General features: G+C 37.0%; 1 protein-coding gene across 2 annotated transcripts in view; it reads left to right on the top strand.

The window, feature by feature from the left end:
• Positions 1-297: 297 nt before the first annotated feature.
• Positions 298-23187, top strand: part of UBR2 (ubiquitin protein ligase E3 component n-recognin 2) — a 130557-nt gene continuing 107667 nt past the window's right edge. Inside the window, exons 1-2 of one of the 2 annotated variants that reach the window (XM_008573183.1) lie at positions 298-670; positions 7522-7781. In XM_008573183.1, the coding sequence (XP_008571405.1) occupies positions 593-670; positions 7522-7781 (338 nt within the window). In that variant the 5' untranslated portion in view covers positions 298-592. The remainder of the gene's footprint in view (positions 671-7521; positions 7782-23187) is intronic. The other variant, XM_008573182.1, reaches the window with a different exon arrangement.

Genomic DNA, 23187 nt, shown 5'->3' with positions numbered 1-23187 from the left:
GGGGGGGGGGGGGGGGGGGACACAACCACAGTTCCCACGGCATCCTGGTCTCCTGTCTCTTCCCGGGAGCGCTTCTCTCCACTAGTCTCTTCTCCCGTGGTTCCACGCGTGCAGATAAGCCCCGCTCCCTTACCTGCCGCTTACTCAGGCCCCTGCTAGGAGATGGACTACAACTCCCATAATGGCCTCGTGGGGCACTTTAAGGGTGCCACCTCCTCCTGGCCGTGCCGGGAATGACTACAGTACCCAGAATGCTCCGTTTTCCCTCCCGGGTGTTATTGCCCCTTTCCTGGTGCGGGACGCGGTAGTGTTGAGCGAGAGTGCCAGGCCTGGGGTTTTCAGTGTCCTTCCCCGGGTCAGGGACGAGGCAGTGACTTGACTCTTGGGCCCTGAGCTCGGGAGGGAGGACAGGAGGCCGCCGTCCCTCCTGTCCGGCTCACGTCACCCTTTGCTTCCTCTCCTGCTCCACCCGCGGCGGCGCGGACGGCTCCGGGACTGACTGCTTGGGGCAGGGGTGGCGGTCGCGGCCGCCGGGGCTGGAGCGAGGCTGCGGCCCTGGGGTTGGCGGTAGCGCTGGGGAAGAGGAGAGAAGATGGCGTCGGAGCTGGAGTCCGAGGTGCAGGCTATCGACCGGAGTTTGCTGGAATGTTCGCCGGAGGAGACCTCTGGGGTGAGTGCCGGGACCCGGGCTGGTACGTGCGGCCCTACCAGGAAATCCCGCAGCGGCCGGGCCCTGACTTAGGAGCAGCGCGCCAGCCTCGTCTCGTGGGGTGACGGCTTGAGGAGGCCACCTCGCTCCTTCCGTCTTCAGTAGCTCCCGGAGCTGTTCTGTGCACCAGACACCTTTCCATTACCTTCCTGCCCGGGCGAACCCGCAGCTCTTCCATTATTCCTCCTTCCCGTTATCCTGCCCTTAAGTCCCCAACATATGGGTCTTTGCCCTTTCTACCAGCTCTTGGAAGAGGGGAGGGAAAGAGACGCTGCCTAGGGTTTTTGGTATAACCGCCCTACTTTATCTTCCTGATTCGCTTTCCTGAGATAAGCGGAGCAGTGTCTCCTCTCCCGAAACATGCTGCCCTAACCGAGCCCATACTTTGTTTCTGGGACTGCCCTAAGCACCATGAATGCAAACGACACTTCCCTCATTTCCCACTCTGCATGTTTTCGCACTGTTTTGGTTAGTGGACAACGTTGATGCATGTGTGGAAAGTAGTGTCTCGACACGTTTACTGAGTATAGGAAAGTATACTTTCTTAACAAAGTGGAGGCTGGGAGATTAAAAAAATAATTTTTGTAGGAGTTGGGAGTAGTTGGATGAAGAAGAAACGTTATATAACTTTGAGAGCAGCTTTCAAGAAATAGGATCTAATAATGTGAGAGTTGGTCACAGCGTACTAGGAACAGCTGCCCAGTATTTTACGAAAACTAATATAAATATGCTAGTGTAAGTGGTAATATAAGTAGCTGAGTTGTGAAATGATTACTTGGCGGCATCTTTCTCCAATAAGGACAGGGAACACCCAATTAGAACAGATTGTCCAGAATGATTATGAATGAACTAAAACAACGTAGGCCCCATCTCTAAGGCCTCCAATTTAAAAATCTACTAGGAAGGGAGAGATCCATGAATACAAGTCAGCAATCTGAATGTTATGAACAAATGATGGGGGGAGGCGCTGGGAGGCTGTTGGTCAGTGAGTAGTGTAGTTATTTTGAGTGAATTGGTGAGGACCCTCAAGTCTGGGTGACAATCAATGACAGGAAGAGAGGTGAAAAGTTTTTTAAAAATACAACGTTGAATGATGACTCTGCTTCTTTTCTGGGTGTTTTTTGGTTTTTTTCGTTTTGTTTTTTTTTTTAACCGACTTCCTTGTTTAGTCTAGGTCTGTTTTCATTTACTTTCTACTTTATATTGCACAACCCAAGGATTTTCTGCCCCCATCTGCCTTTCATTTATTAAAGAGATCTGGAAAAGAAAATGAAAGTAGTGTTACAAGTAGTAAATAAACAGGGAAATAATGAAAATGACAGCTATTTGCTATCCATGTCTCTTCTAATTGCTATCTAATCTTTTACTTGCTTCAAAGTAGTCTTTTTTTTTTTTTTTTTTTCTCCCACTGAATTTTTTGTCTGTTGGCCCAGTGATACAGGCTATATATTCCACTATCCCCATTCTAAAAGTGTGAACTATCAAATGATTAGAGCTTCTCCAATTTATTGAGGTTCCTGAGGAAACCAATTATAAAACCTGCACTGGAGGCCAACACTCCTAGTTCTTGTGCAGTGAAATTCTCAAGCAGATGCAGTGGGGAAAATTAAGGGAAATGCAACAGAACATTATTAATGTGGACTTAATTTGAGTTTGTAAAGATCACAGTCTGAGCTACATTTTACTTTTGCTCCATTTACTTTTAAATGGCTTTCTGAACAATAAGATAGAAAAAACGTTTAGCCTGATGACCAACAAAATTCCTTCAAGTAAAGAAGATGCAAACTAATATTAAAATATAAGATTCCTCCAGCTATATAACCTTAACCTGGCCTTACTTTGTGAGGGGTTTTCTGTCTGTATTTTGTTAAAACACCAAACTCTTAAAACTATTCTTTCAGCTTAGACTCCAGCACAGCCCTTTATCATAAATTAAAATGAATTAATAAAGTTTTCTCTCAGGTTGAAAGTAAATTTTAGGGAAGATAAACACGTAGAGAAAATGGTTATTGCCTTTGTTATTGGTAATTTGCTAGGATGACTTCCATTTAAAATTACCTAATGAGCACTCATGATGTCTTTACCACACTTTACACACTGCTTTTCGTGTATCTGTTATGAGGGGAAGGACTTTTTTGTGATCTCATCCATTCCAAGTAGTAATGCCTCACAAATAAAAGCATCTAAGCTGACTCCTTGATAATTGTAAATTTAGGATATTACAGTGGCCCTCTCTTCTCAGTCTTCTCTTTTTGTTGGTAGAGCTGATTCCACAAGTATGACTTTACCATCTCTTCTTGATTGTCTACGTTTCATGCTACATATTGATTATAATATGTTGCCATGGATGATTATAATTTAAGTACATATATTGTTTTTTCTAAGTATAAAGGAAATACAAATTTATTACAGAAGTTTTATGTCTGTGTTGGTTATTTTTAAATTTTTTTAACAGCTTTATTGAAATATAACTCATATTCTATACAATTCAATTTAGTGCTTTTAGTATATTCACGGAGTTGTGGAACCATCATCAATTTTAGAACATTTTCATCACCCCCCAAAAAATTCTGTACTCAATCGCACTCCCCATCATCCCCTAAACTCCCACCCTCTAAGCAACTACTAATCTATTTTCTGTCTCCATAGATTTTCCTATTCTGTACATTTCATATAAATGGGATCATAAAATATATTATCTTTTGTGATGGGTGGCTTCTCTTAGTGTAATGTTTTCAAGGTTCATCCACGTCATAGCACGTATCAGTACTTCATTTCTTTTTATCGCCAAGTGATATTCCATTGTGTGGATATACCACATTTTATTTATCCACTTATCAGTTGATGGATATTTGGGTTGTTTCCACTTCTGGATATTCTGAATCATGCTGCTATGATCATTCATGTACAAATTTTTGTGTAGGCAAACATTTTTGTTTCTCCTAGATATGTACCTAGAAGTAGAATTGCTAGGTCATATGTTAACACCTTTTAAGGAACTGCCAGACTTTTTTCCAAAGCAAATGCATCATTTTACATTCCCACCAGCAGTACATGAGGGTTCCAGTTTCTCCATTTCCATGCCAACATGTTATTTGTCTGTGTTTTTTATTATAGTCATTTCATTGGGTGTGAAGTACTTTCTCATTTTGGTGTTGATGTGCATTTCTCTCATGACTCATGATGTTGAACATCTTTTCTTGATCTTATTGGCCATTTGTGTATCTTCTTTGCCCATTTTTCAATTGGGCTTTTTGTCTTTTATGATTGAATGTCTATATTATTTATTGGTAAATGTACTCCTTCATTTGTAGAGATCATAATATAATTTGTTTGCAAATTTTTTAAATATAGTCCCTAAAACTCCATTTGAGCACTAATAGAATAATAATTAGATACTGCAATGAAAGGCTAACCTGTAGGGATTCTTTCATTTTTGTGTTTATTGTATTTGCTCTCTATCCCAAAGCTTAAATTTAGCTTTTAGTAAAAGGAAAGCTCCTGGAAACATTGTCATAACGTGTTTACTTTAGTGGAATGAGTTGACAGTTTCTTTACTTCCCCTATGGGGGACTTCTAATAAGATAGTGAATGTTTATTACTCTCTTGTTCACATTGGTGTGACAGCTACAAGTGTCTGAAATAAAGACAAATTAAAATGCAACTAAATTAGAAATCTCAATCATTTTTTATGTTGAAGAAACAGTTACACATAGCATATGTTGTGAGAGCTGATATGAAAGCTATAGGTTTTATTCTTTTGAGAAATGTGAGCCATTGTTCTCAAAAGTAGTCATAAATTTTTCTTGTTTTATATATTAAGTGTATAAGTTTAATCAGGTTAAAGTGCCTGTAACAGACCCCAAATCTGTTAGGTGGTTTTAAATTTTTCATATAATGGTAAGTTAACGTTTTAAAGATGGGGAACATATGTCTGTCATTCTTGAACCAGATTTTTAAGTCTTATTAATGATTTATATTAATATATAATAAAACAATACTTAGGATGAAATACTTGCTGGTTACTAATAATATATTTTATATAAGGTGGTTGATTTTTTTTTTTTAACCAGAAGCTGATACTAGTTTCTGAATTTTTTATTGAAGAAATCTGTGAACAGATTTGACCTATTCGTTGTTGGAGCCACAAGACTACATAATTTCTTTGAGAAAGCATCACCTTTTATTCTTCCTGGATTAAAATTCTGCAAAAGTGAAGTTTTAGAGAAATAGGAACATAAAATATAAGAAAAACAAAAATGCTTTTTAAATAAAACCTTTCAATGTATTATAAATTAAAATTGAAGCACTTTCTAGGATCGTGGAGGTGAATTCTTTGAATCTTACTGCTTAATTTTTCATTCATAAAGAGTAAATTGCTTAGGATAACTTAACTACATTCATATTTTGGTTTGCTGACAATAGGTGAAAAACGGGACATTTACCATTGAATGTGACCAGCAAGTGTCTTTTATAGCTCAAAGAATAAGATTCCAGTTTGCTTGTTGATGACTCTGCCTTTAAAAGTAATTTAATCTCTTTCATACTTGCATAAAGCAAACACAGGAAAGTTAATAATGTTTGGAAAATCTAGTTTCACCTTAGGGGTGAAAACTCACTGTTTTCAGTTATAAGCTTCCATCCAATCCCTTAACTTATGAATGAAATTTTTACATTTTTACATTTTTAGTAAAAGTTCTCTGAAAATATGAAATTGACTAGAAAGATAACCACCTCATGGATATTTAAATTCTCTCTTTATATGTTATTTTTAGAAGGAAGGAAGTAGGCTGAATATTGCAAAGTAATAGTTAAAATGAAGACCTTATATTGACTTCTGTAGTGTTAGACATCTCTTGAACATACTCTTTTTTAATAAGGATGTAATTGGAATTTAGGTTATAATCTATAGGTAAACATTAGATCTGTGAATTATGTTCGTTGTTCAGTTTACTGCATTTTAGAAGTGTTATTTCATGTTTTCTGATTTAAAATTTTTACTTGGCCTAGAGCCAAATGACTTGCAGTTACACATAGCAGTATGGAGAACAAATAAACAGATAGAGAAGGCAGGGATGAGTTACAGAATAAAAGGAAAAGACTTAAGATTTAAGGAAATATAGTCATGCCACATAACAGTGTTTCAGTCAGCGACGGACCACATTTGTGATGGTGGTCCCATAACATTATAAGGGCTCTACCATATAACCTAGGTGTGTGGTATGCTAAGTCTGTGTAAGTACACTCTGTGATGTTCACACAGTGCGGAAATCACCCAACAAAGCATTTCTCAGAACACATCCCCATTGTTAAGTGACTTATGACTGTAGAAAGTGAAGAGAAAAGAAATGGTTTGAAGGATACATTATCTAGGGCTTGTTTGGTTTAGTTTTTAGATACAATATCAGATCCATGCTGTAGGCCTGAATCTCATTTATCTCTGCTTTCATAAAAGCCACATGAAGCATCTTTCTGGACTGTCAGTGTTATGTGACAGTAAGTATTATAAACAGAATTATAGTCATTCACTTAACAGATTTTACTAAATGCTCACTGAGGCCACGTTCTGTTTCATCCCTGGGGGTGTGGAAAATGGGCTGAGATGGCATCTTAGAGAAAGTGAAACATAAATTGAGATCTGAAGAGTGAGTAGAAAATAGCTGTGTAAAGCAGAGAGAGAGGCGTAATACAGGTCAGGAAGAGAAGATTGGAGAAAGGCAAAGGATCTTATAAGTCGTGTTAGGGGACTTGACTTGTTCCTAAAGGTAGTGGGAAGCCGAATGATGTGATCAGGTTGTCATTTTGCAAAAATCACTCTGGTGGCAAAGTTGGAAAATAGATTGCAGAGGGACAAGACTAGTGAGGACACCAGTTAGGATGTTGTTGTACTAATCCTGGTGAGGGATTTGGACTAGGGTAGTGGAGGTAGTGGCTGTGTAGAAAGAAATGGATGGATTCAAGAGATATTTAGGAAGCCTAATAAATAAGACATGATGACTGATTGATTGCTGGGGTGAGGAAGAAGGAAAATTTTCAGGTTTGCTAGTTTGGATACCCAGGTAGATACTAAAATAGAGAGATGGGGAGAAGAAACAGATTTTGGTGGGGGAGGGAGATCATGAGTTCAATTTTGGATATATCGAGTTTGTGCCTATGTGATATCTAAGTATAATAATAGGTAGTTGGACAGAAAGGCTTGGGGAACAGAGAAAGGTCACTTTTTTTGTTTCGTTTTCAGTGGGGGAGAATAGAAAGGAGGGAGCTTAGAGAGAGAGGTTGATCAGGGAAAGAAGGCATGGTTGATCAAACAGTCTATTGTGGACTGACATATTCATAAGAAACTGGTATATAAACTCATTTATTAATCAGTGAGAAATATAACTAGTGTATTGGCTATTCATGTTCACTGCATGCTCTTCGTATAGACAAAATGACCGAGTAACATTTGAGCAAAGCATTAAAAAGAAAGTCAGACAAGCTGAATGGCTTGAGTCCTATATAATGATTTCTTATGGTCACTTTCCTGTACTGCCTATAGAAGTTTTCTTCAAGAATCATTTTGAGGAGGGAGCTCATTTCATTTTAATTTTACTTATACTTTAAGATAGAAATCTAAAGTACTTGACATTTTAATAGATTAAATTTCATACAATGAAATTTAATAGATTAGACATACAATGGTGAGTGTTGTAAATAAAATATAAGACTCTTTTATCATTATTTTTGTACCTAAAAGTAGGGTCAATTTGCTAAAATTAGCAGTTTATTGACATTGTTTAAAACTATTTTTTTCTTTTTTCTTTTTTTTAAAGAAATGGCTGCAAGCAACTGACCTCACTAGAGAAGTGTACCAGCATTTAGCCCACTATGTACCCAAAATCTACTGCAGGGGTCCCAACCCTTTTCCACAGAAAGAAGACATGCTGGCACAGCATATTTTGTTGGGGCCAATGGAATGGTACATTTGTGGTGAAGATCCTGCATTTGGATTTCCAAAACTTGAGCAGTCAAACAAACCTTCTCATCTTTGTGGTCGTGTTTTTAAAGTAGGAGAGCCTACATACTCTTGCAGGTAAGATATTAAAATTTCCTTTCTAAAAGGCTTTTGTTTTTACTTGACCTGAATTTTTCTTTTCCTGAAGCCTTAAAATTTTGTTTTAAAATTATGAAATACTATATATATATTAAGAAGTCCATACCACAAATACATACCATTTATTAAATAAGTATAATCCAAACATTCATGTAATTATTTTCCAGATCAAGAAATAGATTGTCACCAGCATTCCAGAAGCCCACTGTATGCTTTCCTCCCCCATAATTATGTGTTCTACAAATTTGGAAAATCCTCAGCCATTACCTTTTCAAACATAGTTCCCCATTTTCTCATTTCCTTCTGGAACTCTGATTACATGTATGTTAGATATTTTTACTCTGTCCTCCTTGTCTTTTAATCTTTCATATTTCCTATCTCAGTCTACAAATACAGGGTTATTTCCTTGACTTTATCTTTCATTTTATTAATTCTCTTTAGTGTAATTTTTAAAATTTGTCTGTTGATTTTTCTTTCTTTTTTTTTTTTTTTTTTAGTTACAGTGATTCTCTTCAGTGTTCAAATTGTCCCAAATTTGGCTAGGAGCCCCATCACAGCCTTTGTCCTTTTCACATGCCTTTGTTGAAAAGCACCAGTTTTGGGGTGCTTCCTTCCTTTCTGGCAGAACAAGATGTCCACAGCTCACTTCGTACTTACTCTGACTCATATGTAGAATCATCCATTTCTCCAAGGATTTTCCTTTTAGTTGGGAATGGTAGTTAGAAAACAAGATCTGGGTGTTATGTGTACTTATTGCTACTAGGAAGACTTTACTTTTTTTTAATAACTTGGTGAACATTGAGTATACAAGGGTAGAAGATGGAGAGTAAAGTGCCCTGTCCCCTTTTTGACTATCCACTCTTATTTCCCAAAACTAATAGTTAACATTTTCTTACGAATCTTTCTAGAGATTTTCTATATATGTGTAGATCCATATATATGGCTATCTTAAACTTACATACATGCACACATACAAAAGGAAATATGTTACATATACTGGGCTAAATTTTTCTTTATTTAACAAAAGCTTGACATCTTTCTATATCAAGTTATATAGCTAGATAATATTCCATTGTGTAGATGTACTATTGATGTAAGTATTGTTTCACCTTTTTTCCCCCTTAAATCTTTTTCTTATAAAATTTAAATTTAATAAACTAATTTTGGTTAGGGACTCTGGGTGTCTATGTTAGTCTTTTTTATCAGCAGTAGAGATTATTTTATATATTAAAGACTGTTGGATCTAGTTGTTTGTTACTACAAAAACCTTTTCTGGAGCACACACAGATGATGGTTACACAACATTGTGAATGTATTATGAACTTTTTTCAGGAGTGAGGGTGGCTGGCTGGTATGGGGCTCCAAAACTGTGACCTCGGTGTTATAAGACTGCTCTCTAACCAACTGAGCTAACCGGCCAGCCCACAAAAACCATTTTTTTATTGCTGTTTGGAGTAATAGATCTAGTTTAACCTCATGATTTTCAGATGAGGAAACTGAGATCTAATTGTCCCAATAATATCCTTTGTATCAAAAGGATCTAGTTCCAGATTATGTATTGGCCTGTCATGTCTTTTAATCTTCAATCTGGAAAGTTTCCTCAGTTTTTGACTTTTGTGATCTTGACACTTTGAAGATTACATCCCAGTTATTTTATAAATGTTCCTTAATTTGTGTTTTTCTGATATTCATGACTAGATTCAAGTTGTATCTTTGGCAGGATTGCCACAGAAGTCATGTATGTGTTTTTTTTTTTTTTTTTTTTTTTTTTTTTTTTTTTTCTTTTTTTTTTTTTTTCTTTTTTTTTTTTTTTCTTTTTTTTTTTTTTTCTTTTTTTTTTTTTTTCTTTTTTTTTTTTTTTCTTTTTTTTTTTTTTTCTTTTTTTTTTTTTTTCTTTTTTTTTTTTTTTCTTTTTTTTTTTTTTTCTTTTTTTTTTTTTTTCTTTTTTTTTTTTTTTCTTTTTTTTTTTTTTTCTTTTTTTTTTTTTTTCTTTTTTTTTTTTTTTCTTTTTTTTTTTTTTTCTTTTTTTTTTTTTTTCTTTTTTTTTTTTTTTCTTTTTTTTTTTTTTTCTTTTTTTTTTTTTTTCTTTTTTTTTTTTTTTCTTTTTTTTTTTTTTTCTTTTTTTTTTTTTTTCTTTTTTTTTTTTTTTCTTTTTTTTTTTTTTTCTTTTTTTCTTTTTTCGTGACCGGCAACGGATTGCAACCCTCAGTGTCGCGCCCGTACCGGACCGGGACCGGCAACGGGAGCGAAACCCTCGGCGTACCTCCCACACCACGCTCAGCCAGTGAGCAGCCGGGCTGTATGTGGGATCCGAACCGTCGGCGGGAGCGCCGCCACACTCCTAAGTGGCGCACTGTAGCAGTGCGCCACCGGGCCGGCCCCAATCATGTATGTGTTTTAACTCTATCATGTGGCATATAATTTTCATTGTTTCTATAACTGGTGATGTTGATCACTTGATTAAGGGAGTGTCAGCAAGACTTCACTGTAAAGTTACTCTTTTTCCCTATGTAATCATTAAGTATTTTGTGGGAAAGTTCTTTCAGACTATTAAATATCGTCTTCCTTATTAAATTTCTATTTATTTATTTCTCTCTCTCTCTCTTTCTCTTTCTTTCTTTTCTTTTCTTTCTTTCTTTCTTTCTTTCTTTCTTTTTTTTTTTTTTTTTCATGGAGTCCCATTATTCTTGTGCTCAAATTGTCTTTGATTTGGCCAGTGGAGCCCCTTCAAACTGTCTTTGTTCTTTTTCATATCCTCATCATTCTTTCAGCATTTCTTTTCTTTCTGTCACAACAAGACATCCTGGGCACATCTTGGGCTTTTGCCTGCCCCAGCCCTGAAATCAACCATTTTGCCAAGGAGCCTGGTTCCTGGAGAATGGTGTTTAGAAATAAGATGGTAGGTATGCTTGTTGCTCTTGTGTTGTCACTACTCCCAGGCCCTCTCAGTGGATCTATATTTATTTTATATCAATCTTTTTAAACATATTGAAATAGAAACAGAAAACAATGCACTTATACTCATCTCTACAGTTCCATTCCAACACCACAGGGTTCTTTCTAGTTTTCACCCTTTCCATTTTTGTAACTCCCTTCTCTGACAGAAGGAAACTTTATTCTCATTATCCTCAGAATATTTACTTATGTGATCATTCCCTCGTATGCAGCCACTCTTTTGCTGCTGCCACCCAATGCTCTATGTAATTGCCCTCCTTACCCCATTTGGTGCTCTGCACCCTGTGGTGAGCCACACTGGCTTTCCCTCAACCCCTTTTTAGGACAAATCCAAAGTAAGTCTTTCTCTAGGATGCTTAGTTCTTGCTTCCGTACATGGCCTTTCTAGTGTCTCAGTTGGATGTCTGTCTTGACCAGAACTCCAAAGCCCTCCAGCACTGCTTGCTAGACTTCAAGTATCTCTGTGGCACTCTCAATGCCATAATAGCCACTCTTGGAGGGTGTTGCCCTGTGTATCTGTAGTGTAACCCTCAGTCAAGGACCTACTCACCATTGACCCCACATAGACTGCTCTCCCTGTTGCTTTGCCTCCCATGGATTTGTCACCCCTTTACCCCTGGGTGATGGAGCCACCAGAGATTACTCAAAGCCCGTCTCTTCTGAGCACTGAGAAGCCTCAAAAACGGGTTAATATCCCAGAACCCTCAAGGGTGAGGCGTTCCTTCCATTTGGGAAATTAACCGTGAATTGGGGTTCTCTTCCTGCATTTATTCTCCAGACTAGGAAGTTACAGGAAGAGACATAGGTGGGGTTTTTGCTAAGTAGGGTTTAACAGGTTTTAACAATAGAAGCTGGTAACATGCAACTAAGTCAATCCACTAACAAAAGCTTGATTTTAGCAAACATTCTCTTCTTACAGCAATTTCCCAGTATCTTTACATATCAGTCAGTAACCTGTCTGTCTTTGAGCCAGCAACCTTCCTGTGTTACAATTCTTTATCTTATAACAGAGACTACATAGCCTAGGGAAATTTTCCTGTCCTTTGCAAGGTCAATATTTGAAACTGCAAGGCTTTGGAAAACCAGGCCCTATGAAGTACATATGCTTTATGCATACTCTACATCTCCCTTCCTGCCCACTCCCTACCCTACATTCATTCTACCTCTCTGTTGCCCTGATCCACAAACCCTAGCTATTTTATCTGCCCCGAACTCTGATCTAGTCTCAGCTCAGTGGGACCTTCCTGCTGTGCTTGGACTCTAGCTGGCTGTCCTGTAGGTAGAAAATTACCCCCTCTAGGAAAGTCAGGGCCATCCTGGGACTTTGCCTCATGAATTTCCCTTCTCTCAGTTATTGCAGTTTTGTGCTACCTATTGTTCAATGCCTGAAAATGGTTGCCCTCTTGTATTTCATTTAGTCTTATGGGGGGCTAGTTCAATACCAATCATCCTGTCACAGCTAGAAGTAGAAGTCCCAGTTTTATTTGAGCCAGTGAAAGTCACTCATGTTTGTTGAGCATCTTCTAGGTGATTTAATGCTTCTACCAGATTTAATGCTAATCATTTTATATGTAATCATGTTTAATCCTTCCATAAACCTCTGAGATAATTAATATCCTTGAGGAAACTGAGGCTCAGAGTGGTTAAGTGATCTACCTGCAGTCACAAAATCTGAAACCAGGCCTCTCTGACTCTAAAGTCCATGTTCTTTTCATTTTACCTTTCTTTTATTCTCAAATATTGGTTTATTATGAATTTTTCACTTATATACAGGAAAACGTACTGAGTTTTTCTTGCAGCTAAACTGGTTTAAATTGTGAGAGCTGTCCTTTGATATTAAAACATTAGTGTATAAAATGATGGCAATGAACCAGGTAGTTTTGTTTTTTAATGTTCTTGGTTTAAAAAAAAAAAAAAAAATTAGCAGCTCTTTGGTTGGTTTTTCTCCTGGTCACTGAAACTCAGAAATCTGAGAACTGCTACACTGTACCACACTGATCCCTAAGCAGAAAATCAAGTTTCATTGTAATATTATATTCTGTACCACAAAGTACATGCAAAGAATATTAAATAAAAATCATATTTGAGCTGTAGAAAGAGCTGTTGGTGATTTATAATCATGAACTTCTCCTGAATCCCTTTTTTTCTCACTATCCCCAGTTAGACTGATCTATGAGCTGCTGTCTCCCACTTGCAGATATATGGTACATATATAGTGCCTCATACATACTAGGTGCTTAGCAAATATTTGTTGAGCAAATTCTATTATATTGTTCAAAGTACAGGGAACAGTTTTAAAGATACTGTTTTGCTGTTCCTACTTTAAATTGCCTGAGTATTCCTATTAGTTGCATATTTCCATAGTTGTCCAGTGGCAATATTGTATTTGCTTGTAAACCAGCTACTTTCTAGGATGTTATTCACGATTAAGAAGAGGAAGTCCTTTCCATTCTGGATTTTACAACTTCAAATATTCAGTCTTATACCCAGCTAGTTAAATGATAGGATAGCTGATGCTACAGGAGCACAGGATTAATCTCTCTTACGAACTTACTGACATCATATATTTTCTTTGGGACTTTTTTTAACCATAGGTACAGTAATCAGGAACTTTGTTAGTTCCAGGAATCCCATACATGTCTGTGTGTGGATCCATCCTAGAAAAAAGGTTGGGTGCAGGGAGGACTTAGTGTTTGAATGCTTTGTAGGGGGACCTTGATTAAATCAAGGGTCCTTGAATCTTCCATTACTGGAAGAAGTAAGAAGAAACTTGTTTTCAACAGTGATTGTGGACTATGCTTTTGGGAGTTTGGAGGACAAGAGGTGGAATAGCAGGAAAAGGAATATATTCCCTCAATGAAAATGGTGTACCATGGTAAGTTATTTGCTTGTATTTGAAGCTTAAGTGTGTGGAAAGAGTTTGTGCATGAGGCTGAGTCAGAGGTGGTCGCAGAAAACTTTTCCTATAGCAGGTATGGTGGGGTTTGAACTTGGATATGTCAGTCTGGGGTTTCTCTGAGACATAAATTTATTTCACTGGAATCTGGAGAGGATAGGTTTATCTAGTCATACCTGTGCTAGATCACTTTTTATTTGAAGGATGTGTATAATCAAAGAAAAGAAAGGTAACAAGGGTAGGGGAAATGCCTCATGATGTAAGGATATAATTTTCACTTTCATGACATCATCTAAAGAGAGTCACGAGGGTATATTTACTAAGGACGGAAAATACACAGGAGCAGCCATAGCCAGTGCTTTTTTTAAATTGACTTGAAAAAATTAATAAGCAAAATATGCATTGGTTATAACATTCAAAATGTACAAAAGTGTGTACCATGAAAAGTATCCTTCCCTTCGTTATCCCTTAATTTCTCTGTTCCCTTGTCCAGGAGAGACCACTGTTAACTAGTGTATTCTTCCAGATATTCCTGTGCATATGCAAGCATTTATACTTTTTTTGGTAAATGTTAGCATACCACATAAACTATTCTCACCTTGCTTATTTCATTTAAGGTTTATCCTTAAGATTGCTATATAACACTATATGTAGAGAGAGCTTTGTCTTATCTTTTTAATGGCTACATATTTTTCCATTGTATGAGTGTTCTGACCCTTACTTAACTAATCTTCTATTAATAGATATTTAGGTTGTTTATGGTGTTGCAGATAATACTGCATTGAACGTCTTTGTATGTGTTGTGCACATAAAAAAGAATATCCATCAGATAAATTCCCGGAAGTACAATTTCTGTGTAAAAGGATGCATGCATTTATTTCCTTTTAGTGACTAGTATTAAAAATCCCAAACTCTTACAAAATGAAAAGCAGATATGTGCTAGTTGGGGGAGCGTAGGTCAGGTGGGGAACAAACAATGGAAAATGCCATGGGTATCAGCGGAAAGATCAGAAAATCTTTCACCAGTCTTATGGAGGAGAAGAAACTAGGAAGAGGATAGTAGGCTGTGGCAGTCAGAAGGAAATTTGGTCAGTCTGCTGAACTGTGGAGAAAAGAAAGTAGTATCTGATGAACTGGACATGGACAGACCGGGAACATTGGGTGGGGGGAGAGATTTTATATATAAAGGGCCCACTGGGGCCCAAGTTTGGTCCAGACTCTTAAAAAAGGATATTTCTAAACTTTGGTTTCTTCAGCAGTAAATTGGGGATAATATCAATACAGTTGTTACCTGGCATTGGCCAACCTTAAGGTTAAGAGGAGTCTTCTGCAATACTATCCTCAGGGCCACTCTCATTTCTGATCAACCAGCTACAAATTCAGGCTCTCTATAAGCCTGCATTAGGTTGGGTAATTCACTAGAACACCTCACACAACTCAGGAAAATGCTGTACTTAGGAGTAAAGTTTTACTGTAGCAAAAGGATACAAATCAGAACAAGCCAAAGGAAAGAGAGGCATAGGACAGGAGTTTCAAATGGGAAGTTTCTGTTGACCTTAGGGACACATTAACACACAGAGAATATGCCCACCAGGGAGGCTCACCGAAGCTTAGGTGCCCAGAGTATGTTTACTGGAGTTTCATTACGTAGGCATGATTGATTAAATCCTATTAGGAAAAGAAGAGTCAAACTTAGCACTTGTTATTCATTACTAGATAGAAATGGTTTTACAGTGTAAGAATCTTAGTGGGCAAAAATTTTAGTGTTGGTTTTGGTCATAACTGTATATTTTGACATTTTATAACCATTCAGGAAAATAGCACATTAGTAAAATGTTAAATCATACTTCAGTGTGTGGCTTAATTTTGAGTTTAACACTTTTGTTCATATAGAGAAGTGAGGTTTAGTATCATTGTTTTCTTTCTAACAGTTAAATTGAGAACATTCTTTTTTAACATTTAAAAACTTATTTTACTGGCTCAGTTAGTTAGAGCTCAGTGTTGTAACACCAAAGTCAAGTATTTGGATCCCCATACCGGCCAGCCACCAAAAAAAAAAAACCAACAAACAAGCAAAAAAAGTTATTGCATGGATGATATAGATAACCAGAAGTGGGGATTGGGGTGCGGGGGCAATAATTAGGAATATTCTTACCACATGTTTCTAGATAGTACTTTATGATGCTTTATTAGCTGTTAAACAATTTTGCTTAGGTTTAGTTTTGTTTTAACTCTGATTCTATGACAGATGAGGTTATGCTAAAAATAATTAACAACCCTACAATCTCAGAGACTTTAAATACACAAAATATATTATTCAGACTGTGTGACCAATTCAGATCAGTTGGGGGATGAGTGGAGGATTCTGCCCCAGGAAGTTACTTCATACCATGTCTCTGCAAGCTTAAAATAATGCTTTTAGAGTTCAGTACGGCAAGGGCAAAATAGATCTGGAGGGTCTTGCCCAGCAAATACATGCTCTGGCTCAGAAATGATGACTTTGCCCCTATACCATTAGACAAAACTAGTCACAAGGCTAGTCCAGCTGCAAAACAACGTGAGAAAGTATAATTCTCCTATGTGTCTGGAAGAGACGCAAATTTGGATATGGATGAGCTTTAGAAGTGTCTTTAGCAATGATTTTTTTACAATTTTTAGGGTTATTTTTCCTCCCTAACTGAATTGTTAGGGTAAAATGAGGTAATGTATATAACAGCATGTAGGGAACTATAAAGCATTATACAAGTATATCTGAGATTTTTTTTTAACCAAGTACTCTTTTTTGGAGAAGTTACTGAGCCATGAATAATATCTAAAGCAAACGGGGTGCAGATAGTTCCATTCCTTTTCTATCTGGAAATATAAAGTTCTAATATGGAAGAGCTACTTATTTCCAGTAAGAAGAGTTGTTTGTTCAGTTTCTTGCTTTTTAAAAAACTTTGTCTTGATCTCTTTTTAGCAGGATACTATAGCTGTATCTTTGTAACATGAATAGTCCAGAGATTGAAATCAATGTTGTTAGTTTTAAAAACAGTAGTTATTTCTAATTATGGATTTAATACATGAATGAAATTACACTGAAAATATTATACTTGGGGCTTGCTTTTTTTCATTTAACAAACTGTCTTAGAGATCTTTCCATATCAATATATATAAATGTACCTCATTCTGTACAGCTGCATTATTTATAACCATTTCCATAGTAAGAACAGGCCGTAATTTTTTGATTGACCTATTAATGAAATTAGAAATGGAGAATTTCTGGGTGGGTTTTCTTATAGGAAACAGTGCTTCAGAGAACACCCTGTATACATCTCTTTGTACACATTTCCATATTTTTCAAGATAAATACCTAAAAGTAGAATTTCAGTGCTGTATGTCATCTTTGTGGCCTTCTATATAATGGAATTTCTCTTGTCTACACTGTTCTCTCTGACCTGAGAAAATGACAGGGGGTAGGTATTTGATGTCTCCTAGATAGTTTGGATTTCTGGAGTTGTATAAAATAATTCTTATATTCTTGGTTTGGAGATTTGTGGTCATCTTTATTTATTCTGCACCAGTTTGGTGCAGCATCAGATAAAAGTACATGGGATATGGGCCGGCCCGGTGGCACACTGGAGAGTGCGCCGCTTGGGAGCGCGGCGGTGCTCCCGCCGAGGGTTCGGATCCCACGTGGAGACCGGTTCCCGCTCACTGGCTGAGCGCGGTGCAGGCGCAACACCGAGGGTTGCGATCCCGTTGCCGGTCTGGGCGCAACACTGAGGGTTGCGATCCCGTTACCGGTCAGTAAAAAAGACAAAAAGGAAAAAAAAAATAAAAGTACATGGGGTATAATATCAACTTTACATGTATCTTCCTGGGTCTAGATGTTAGGAAATAGTAGAACCATAAAGGCTTCAGGATAATCTGTTCAGGTTGAAAACTCAGATTTATATGACCAAAAATTTTGTCTTGGTGCCCTATTTGAGTTTTGAGGGTTTTTTTATTTTTTATTTTTTATTTTTTTGTCCTTTTTGGAGACCGGCCGCACCGCGGTCATCCAGTGAGCGCTATGAGTGCACTGGTCATCCCTATATAGGATCCGAACCCGCAGCGGAAGCACTGCTGTGCTCCCAGCGCTGCACTCTCCCGAGTGCGCCACGGGCTCGGCCCCTTGAGGGTTTTTTTAAAGGGAAAATTTACATATGTTGGAAGGCACAAATCTTTATTGACATTTTTGACAGTAGTTAACCTCATATTACTCACACACTATCGAGATAGAGAACATTTCTGTCTGACTAGAAGTTTCCCTTTTTTTCAGCTCCAGCCCCAGGCCCCTAGGTTAACCACTATGCTGATATTTTCATTTCAGATTAATTTGGCTGATTCTAGAATGTCATAAAATACAAAAATAAAATCATACTCTTTTGTGGCTGGCTTCCACTAGGTTAACCACTATGCTGATATTTTCATTTCAGATTAATTTGGCTGATTCTAGAATGTCATAAAATACAAAAATAAAATCATACTCTTTTGTGGCTGGCTTCTTTTACTTAGCATAATGTCTATCAGATTTATCCATGATGTAATGATTATTAAAAGTTGTTTCCATCTAGCTAGTTAGCTCAGTTGGTTAGAGCATGCTGTTATAACACCAAGGTCAAGGGTTGGGATCCCATATTGGCCAGCTGCCGTGAAAAAAAAAAAGATAAAAAAATAAACTAAAAAAAAAAGTTCCCATTTTTATTGCTGAGTAGTATTCGATTGTACCACACTTGCCCACAATCCATTGACCTGTTGATGAACATTTGGGTTTCCAGTTTGGGGCTATTGTGAATAAAGTTTTTATAACCTTTGCTTTTTAAAATATGCAACAAATTATGACATTGGGCATTATTATTCTGTACCTAACCGCAATTTTATGTGTTTTATATAACGAATAACATAAATTTAGACTATTAAAAATCTACAGCTTTTTATGACACATCTTAGGAATATTAAGACACCATTAAGATAGGCCTTCTAGACTGTAATCTAATACAGTGAATACTCTTAGCTGACACATTAGTTGCAGGCTACAACCATTTTAATGAAAGTCTTTTTGTGGATATGTGTTTTAATTTTTCTTGGATAAATCCCTAGGAGTGGAATTTCTGGATCAAAGGGCAGACATGTGTTGAACTTTATAAGAAACTGCCAAAACTTTTTCCAAAATGGCTTTATATTCTCACCAGTAATGTATGAAAGTTCCTGTTGCTCTATATTCTCACCAACATTTGATGTCAATCTTTATGGGCTGGCCAGTTAGCTTAGCTGGTTAGAGTGCAGCCTTGTAACAAACACCAAGGTCAAGGGTTCAGATCCAGATACTGGCCAGTGCCAAAAAAAAAAAAAAGAAAGAAAAAAAGGATGATGCCATTCTTTTTAATTTAGCTATTCTTTTTTTTTTTTTTTTTTTTTGTCTTTTTGTCTTTTTTCGTGACCGGCAACGGATCGCAACCCTCAGTGTCGCGCCCGTACCGGACCGGGACCGGCAATGGGATCGCAACCCTCGGCGTTGCGCCCGCACCTCTCTCAGCCAGTGAGCGGCCGGTCTGTATGTGGGATCCGAACCCTCGGCAGGAGCGCCACCGCGCTCCCAAGCAGCGCACTGTAGCAGTGCACCACCGGGCCGGCCCTTAATTTAGCTATTCTATGTAGAGGTATTTCATTTATGGTTTTAATTTTCCCTTAAGAATAATAATATTGATACAATTTACCTGTGCTTATTGCTCATTCCTCCAACTTTTGTTGTGAAGTTACTGTTTTGGGTCTTTTCTTCATTTTTTATTGGATTGTTTATGTTTTTGATACTGAGTTTTGGAGTTCTTTATATATTCTGGATACAGGTCCTTTCCCAGACACATTTTGTGAGTATTTTCCCCCAGTCTATGGCTTGCCTTTAAGGTGTCTTTTTGATAACAGAGGTTTTTTTAATTTTGATGAAGATCAATTTACTAATTTTTTTTCTTTTATAGTTAGTTTCCTGTGTCCAAGAAATCTCTGTTATCTCCCAGATGGCAAAAATACTCTCTATGTTTTGTTACATAAACTTTGAAATTTTAGATTTTATGTCTTGGTCTATGTTCTGTATCAAACTAATTTTGTTATATAGCTTGAGGTAGGGGTTAAGCTTCATTTTTTTACTTATGTATGTCCAGTAGTTCTAGCACATTTAATTTAGCTACTTATTCCTCTGCCTATTTAATTGCTTTGATATCTTACCAAAATCATTTGAAGGTATAGTGTGGGTCTATTTCTGAACACTCTAATCTAGTCTATTCATTGATAGGGTTTTTCTTATGCCAAGAAACACATTATCTTGATTATGGTAGCTTTATAATAAGTTGTATTTTTTTATTAATCTTTTATTGAAACTTATTGATTGTACATATTTATGGGGTACAGAGTTATATTTCAATACAGGTATGCGTTACATGATGATCTAATCAGTAATTAGCATATTCATCATTGCATAACTTAATTATTTATGATGTGCACATTTGATCTCCTCTCTTCTAGTCACTTGATAACATGCAATAAATCATTGTTAATTATAAATTCCTGGGTTGACTGTACACCAGTAATGCCTATTTTTATATCTGCCTTTAATTTTGTGTCTATTAACCAGCCTCTTACTATTCCCTCCTCCCCTTTCCTGTCTCTAGTAACCACAGTTTTTCTCTCTCCTTCTAACAGTTATACTTATTGTTATTAATTTGGGGGGTTTTTTGTTTGTTTTAGCTCCCACATATGAGTGAGAACATGCAGTATTTCTCTTTCTGTGCTTGGCTCTTTTCAGTTAACATAATATTCTCCAGTTAAATCCATGGTACTGTGAATGGCAGAATTTTGTTCTTATGGCTGAGTAGTATTCCATTGTATATATGTACCACATTTTCTTTATCCAGTCATCTGTTGGTGGACATTGAGGTTGGTTCCATATCCTGGCTATTGTGAATAGAACTGTGATAAACATGGGAGTGCGGGTATCCCTTCGACATGATGATTTCCATTCCTTTGAGTATATACACAGTAGTGAGATTGCTGGGTCATACAGTAGTTCTAACTGTAGTTTGCGAAACCTCCATGCTGTTTTCCATAATGGCTGTGCTAATTTACAATCTCACCAACAATGTATATGGCTCCTTTTTTCTCCACATCCTTGCCAGCATTTGTTATTTTCTTTTTGATAATAGCCAGTCTAACTGGAGTGAGAGAATATCTTAGTGTGGTTTTGATTTGCATTTCCCTAATGATTAGTGCTGTTGAGCATTTTTTACATACTGTTGGCGATTTGTATGTTGTCTCTGGGAAAATGTGTATTCAGCTCCCTTGCCCATTTTTTAATTGGGGTATTTGTTTTTTTATTATTGAGTTGTTTGAGTTCCTTATATATTCTGGGTATTAGTCCCTTGTCAGATATGTAGTTTGCATTCTGCAAGTTGTCTCTTTGCTCTACTTATTGTTCATTTGCTGTGCAGAAGCTTTTAAGTTTGATAAAATCCCATTTGTTTATTTTTGCTTTCATTGCCTGTTCTTTGGAGGTATTATTCATAAAATTTTTACCTAGTCCTGTGTCTTAGAACTTTTCTCCTGTGTCTTCTTCTAGCAGTTTTTATAGTTTCAGCTCTTACATTTAAGTCTTCAATCCATGTTGAGTTGGTTTTTGTATATGGTGAGAAATAGTGGTCTAGTTTCATTCTTCTACATGTAGATATCCGGTTGTCCCAGTACCATTTATTGAAGAGGCTTCCCTTTCTCCAATGTATATTTCTGGCACCTTTGCCAAGGTCAGTTGGCTGTAAGTACATGGATTTGTTTCCAGTTCTCTACTCTGTTTCATTGGCCAATGTGTCTTTTTTTATACCAGTACCATGCTGTTCTGGTTACTATTATCACTTTGTAGTATAATTTGAAGTCAGGTTTTGTAATGCCTCCTGTTTTATTCTTTTTCCTCAGGATTGCTTTGGTTATTTGAGGTCTCTTGTTGTTCCATATGAATGTTAGAATTGTTTTTTCTATTTCTGTGAAGAATCTCATTGGTATTTTGATAGGAATTGCATTGAATCTGTTGATCACTTTGGATAATATGATCATTTTCACATTAATTCTACCAATCCATGAGCATGGAATGTCTTTCCATTTTTGTGCATCCTCTTTAATTTCTTTTATCAGTGTTTTGTAATATTTGTTGTAGAGATTTGTCACCTGCATGGTTACATTTACTCATTTATTCCTAGATATTTTATTTTTTGGTAGCTATCGTACATGGGATTGCTTTCTTGATTTCTTTTTCTGCTAGTTTGTTGTTGGTATATAGAAATACTGCTGTTTTTTGTATATTGATTTTGTATCCTGCAACTTTACTGAAATCATTGATCAATTCTAGCAGTTTTTTGGTGGGGTCTTTCAGTTTTCCTATATATAAGATCCTGTCATCTGCAATAAGGACAGTTTTCCTTCCTCTTCTCCAATTTGAATGCTCATTATTCCTTTCTCTTGCCTAATTGCTCTGGCTAGAACTTCCAGTACTATGTTAAATAGCAGTGGTAAGAGTGGGCATCCTTGTCTTGTTCCTATTCTTAGAGGTAAAGCATCTTTTCCCCATTCAGGATGATGTTAGCTGTGGGTTTGTCATATATGTCTTTTATTATGTTGAGATACTTTCCTTCTATACCTATTTAGTTGAGAGTTTTTGCTATGAAGGGATGTTGAATTTTATCAGAAGCTTTTTTTTTTTTTGCATCTATTGAGATGATCATATAGTTTTTATCTTTTATTTTGTTGATATGGTGTATCACATTTATTGATTTGCGTATGTTGAGCCATCCTTGTGTTCCTCAGATGAACCCCACTTGATCGTGATATATAATCTTTTTCATATGTTATTGGATTCTGTTTGCTAGTACTTTGTTGAGACCTTCTGTATATAAGTACATCAAGGATATTGGCCTGTAGTTTTCTTTTTTTGTTGTTGTGTCTTTGTCTGGTTTGGGTATCAGTGTGATGTTGGCCTCATGGTATGAGTTTGGAATAGATTTTTTGATTTTTTGTAATGTACTGAGCAGTAAAATCTTCTTTAAAAGTTTGGTAGAAGGGGCCGGCCCAGTGGCGCACTGGATAGTGCGCCGCTTGGGAAGCGCGGCGGCGCTCCCGTCCGAGGGTTCGGATCCCACATACAGACCGGCTCCCGCTCACTGGCTGAGCGAGGCGCGGGAGCAACGCCGAGGCTTGCGATCCCGTTGCTGGTCCCCGGTCCGGTACGGGGGCAACACTGAGGGTTGCGATCCGTTGCCGGACACGGAAAAAAGACAAAAGACAAAAAAAAAAAAAAAAAAAAAAAAAAGTTTGGTAGAATTCAGCAGAAAAGCTATCTGATCCTAGGCTTTTTTGGTCAGGAAACATTTTATTACTGATTCAGTCTTATTGCTCATTATCGATCTGTTCAGACTTTCTATTCTTGTTTCAGTCTTGGTAAGTTGAATGTGTCCAAGAATTTATCCATTTCCT

The sequence above is a fragment of the Galeopterus variegatus genome, unplaced genomic scaffold (genome assembly GCF_000696425.1).
Source record: "Galeopterus variegatus unplaced genomic scaffold, G_variegatus-3.0.2 Scaffold887, whole genome shotgun sequence".
In the NCBI taxonomy this organism is placed as follows: domain Eukaryota; kingdom Metazoa; phylum Chordata; class Mammalia; order Dermoptera; family Cynocephalidae; genus Galeopterus; species Galeopterus variegatus.
This window is presented reverse-complemented; position numbering and strand designations above follow the sequence as displayed.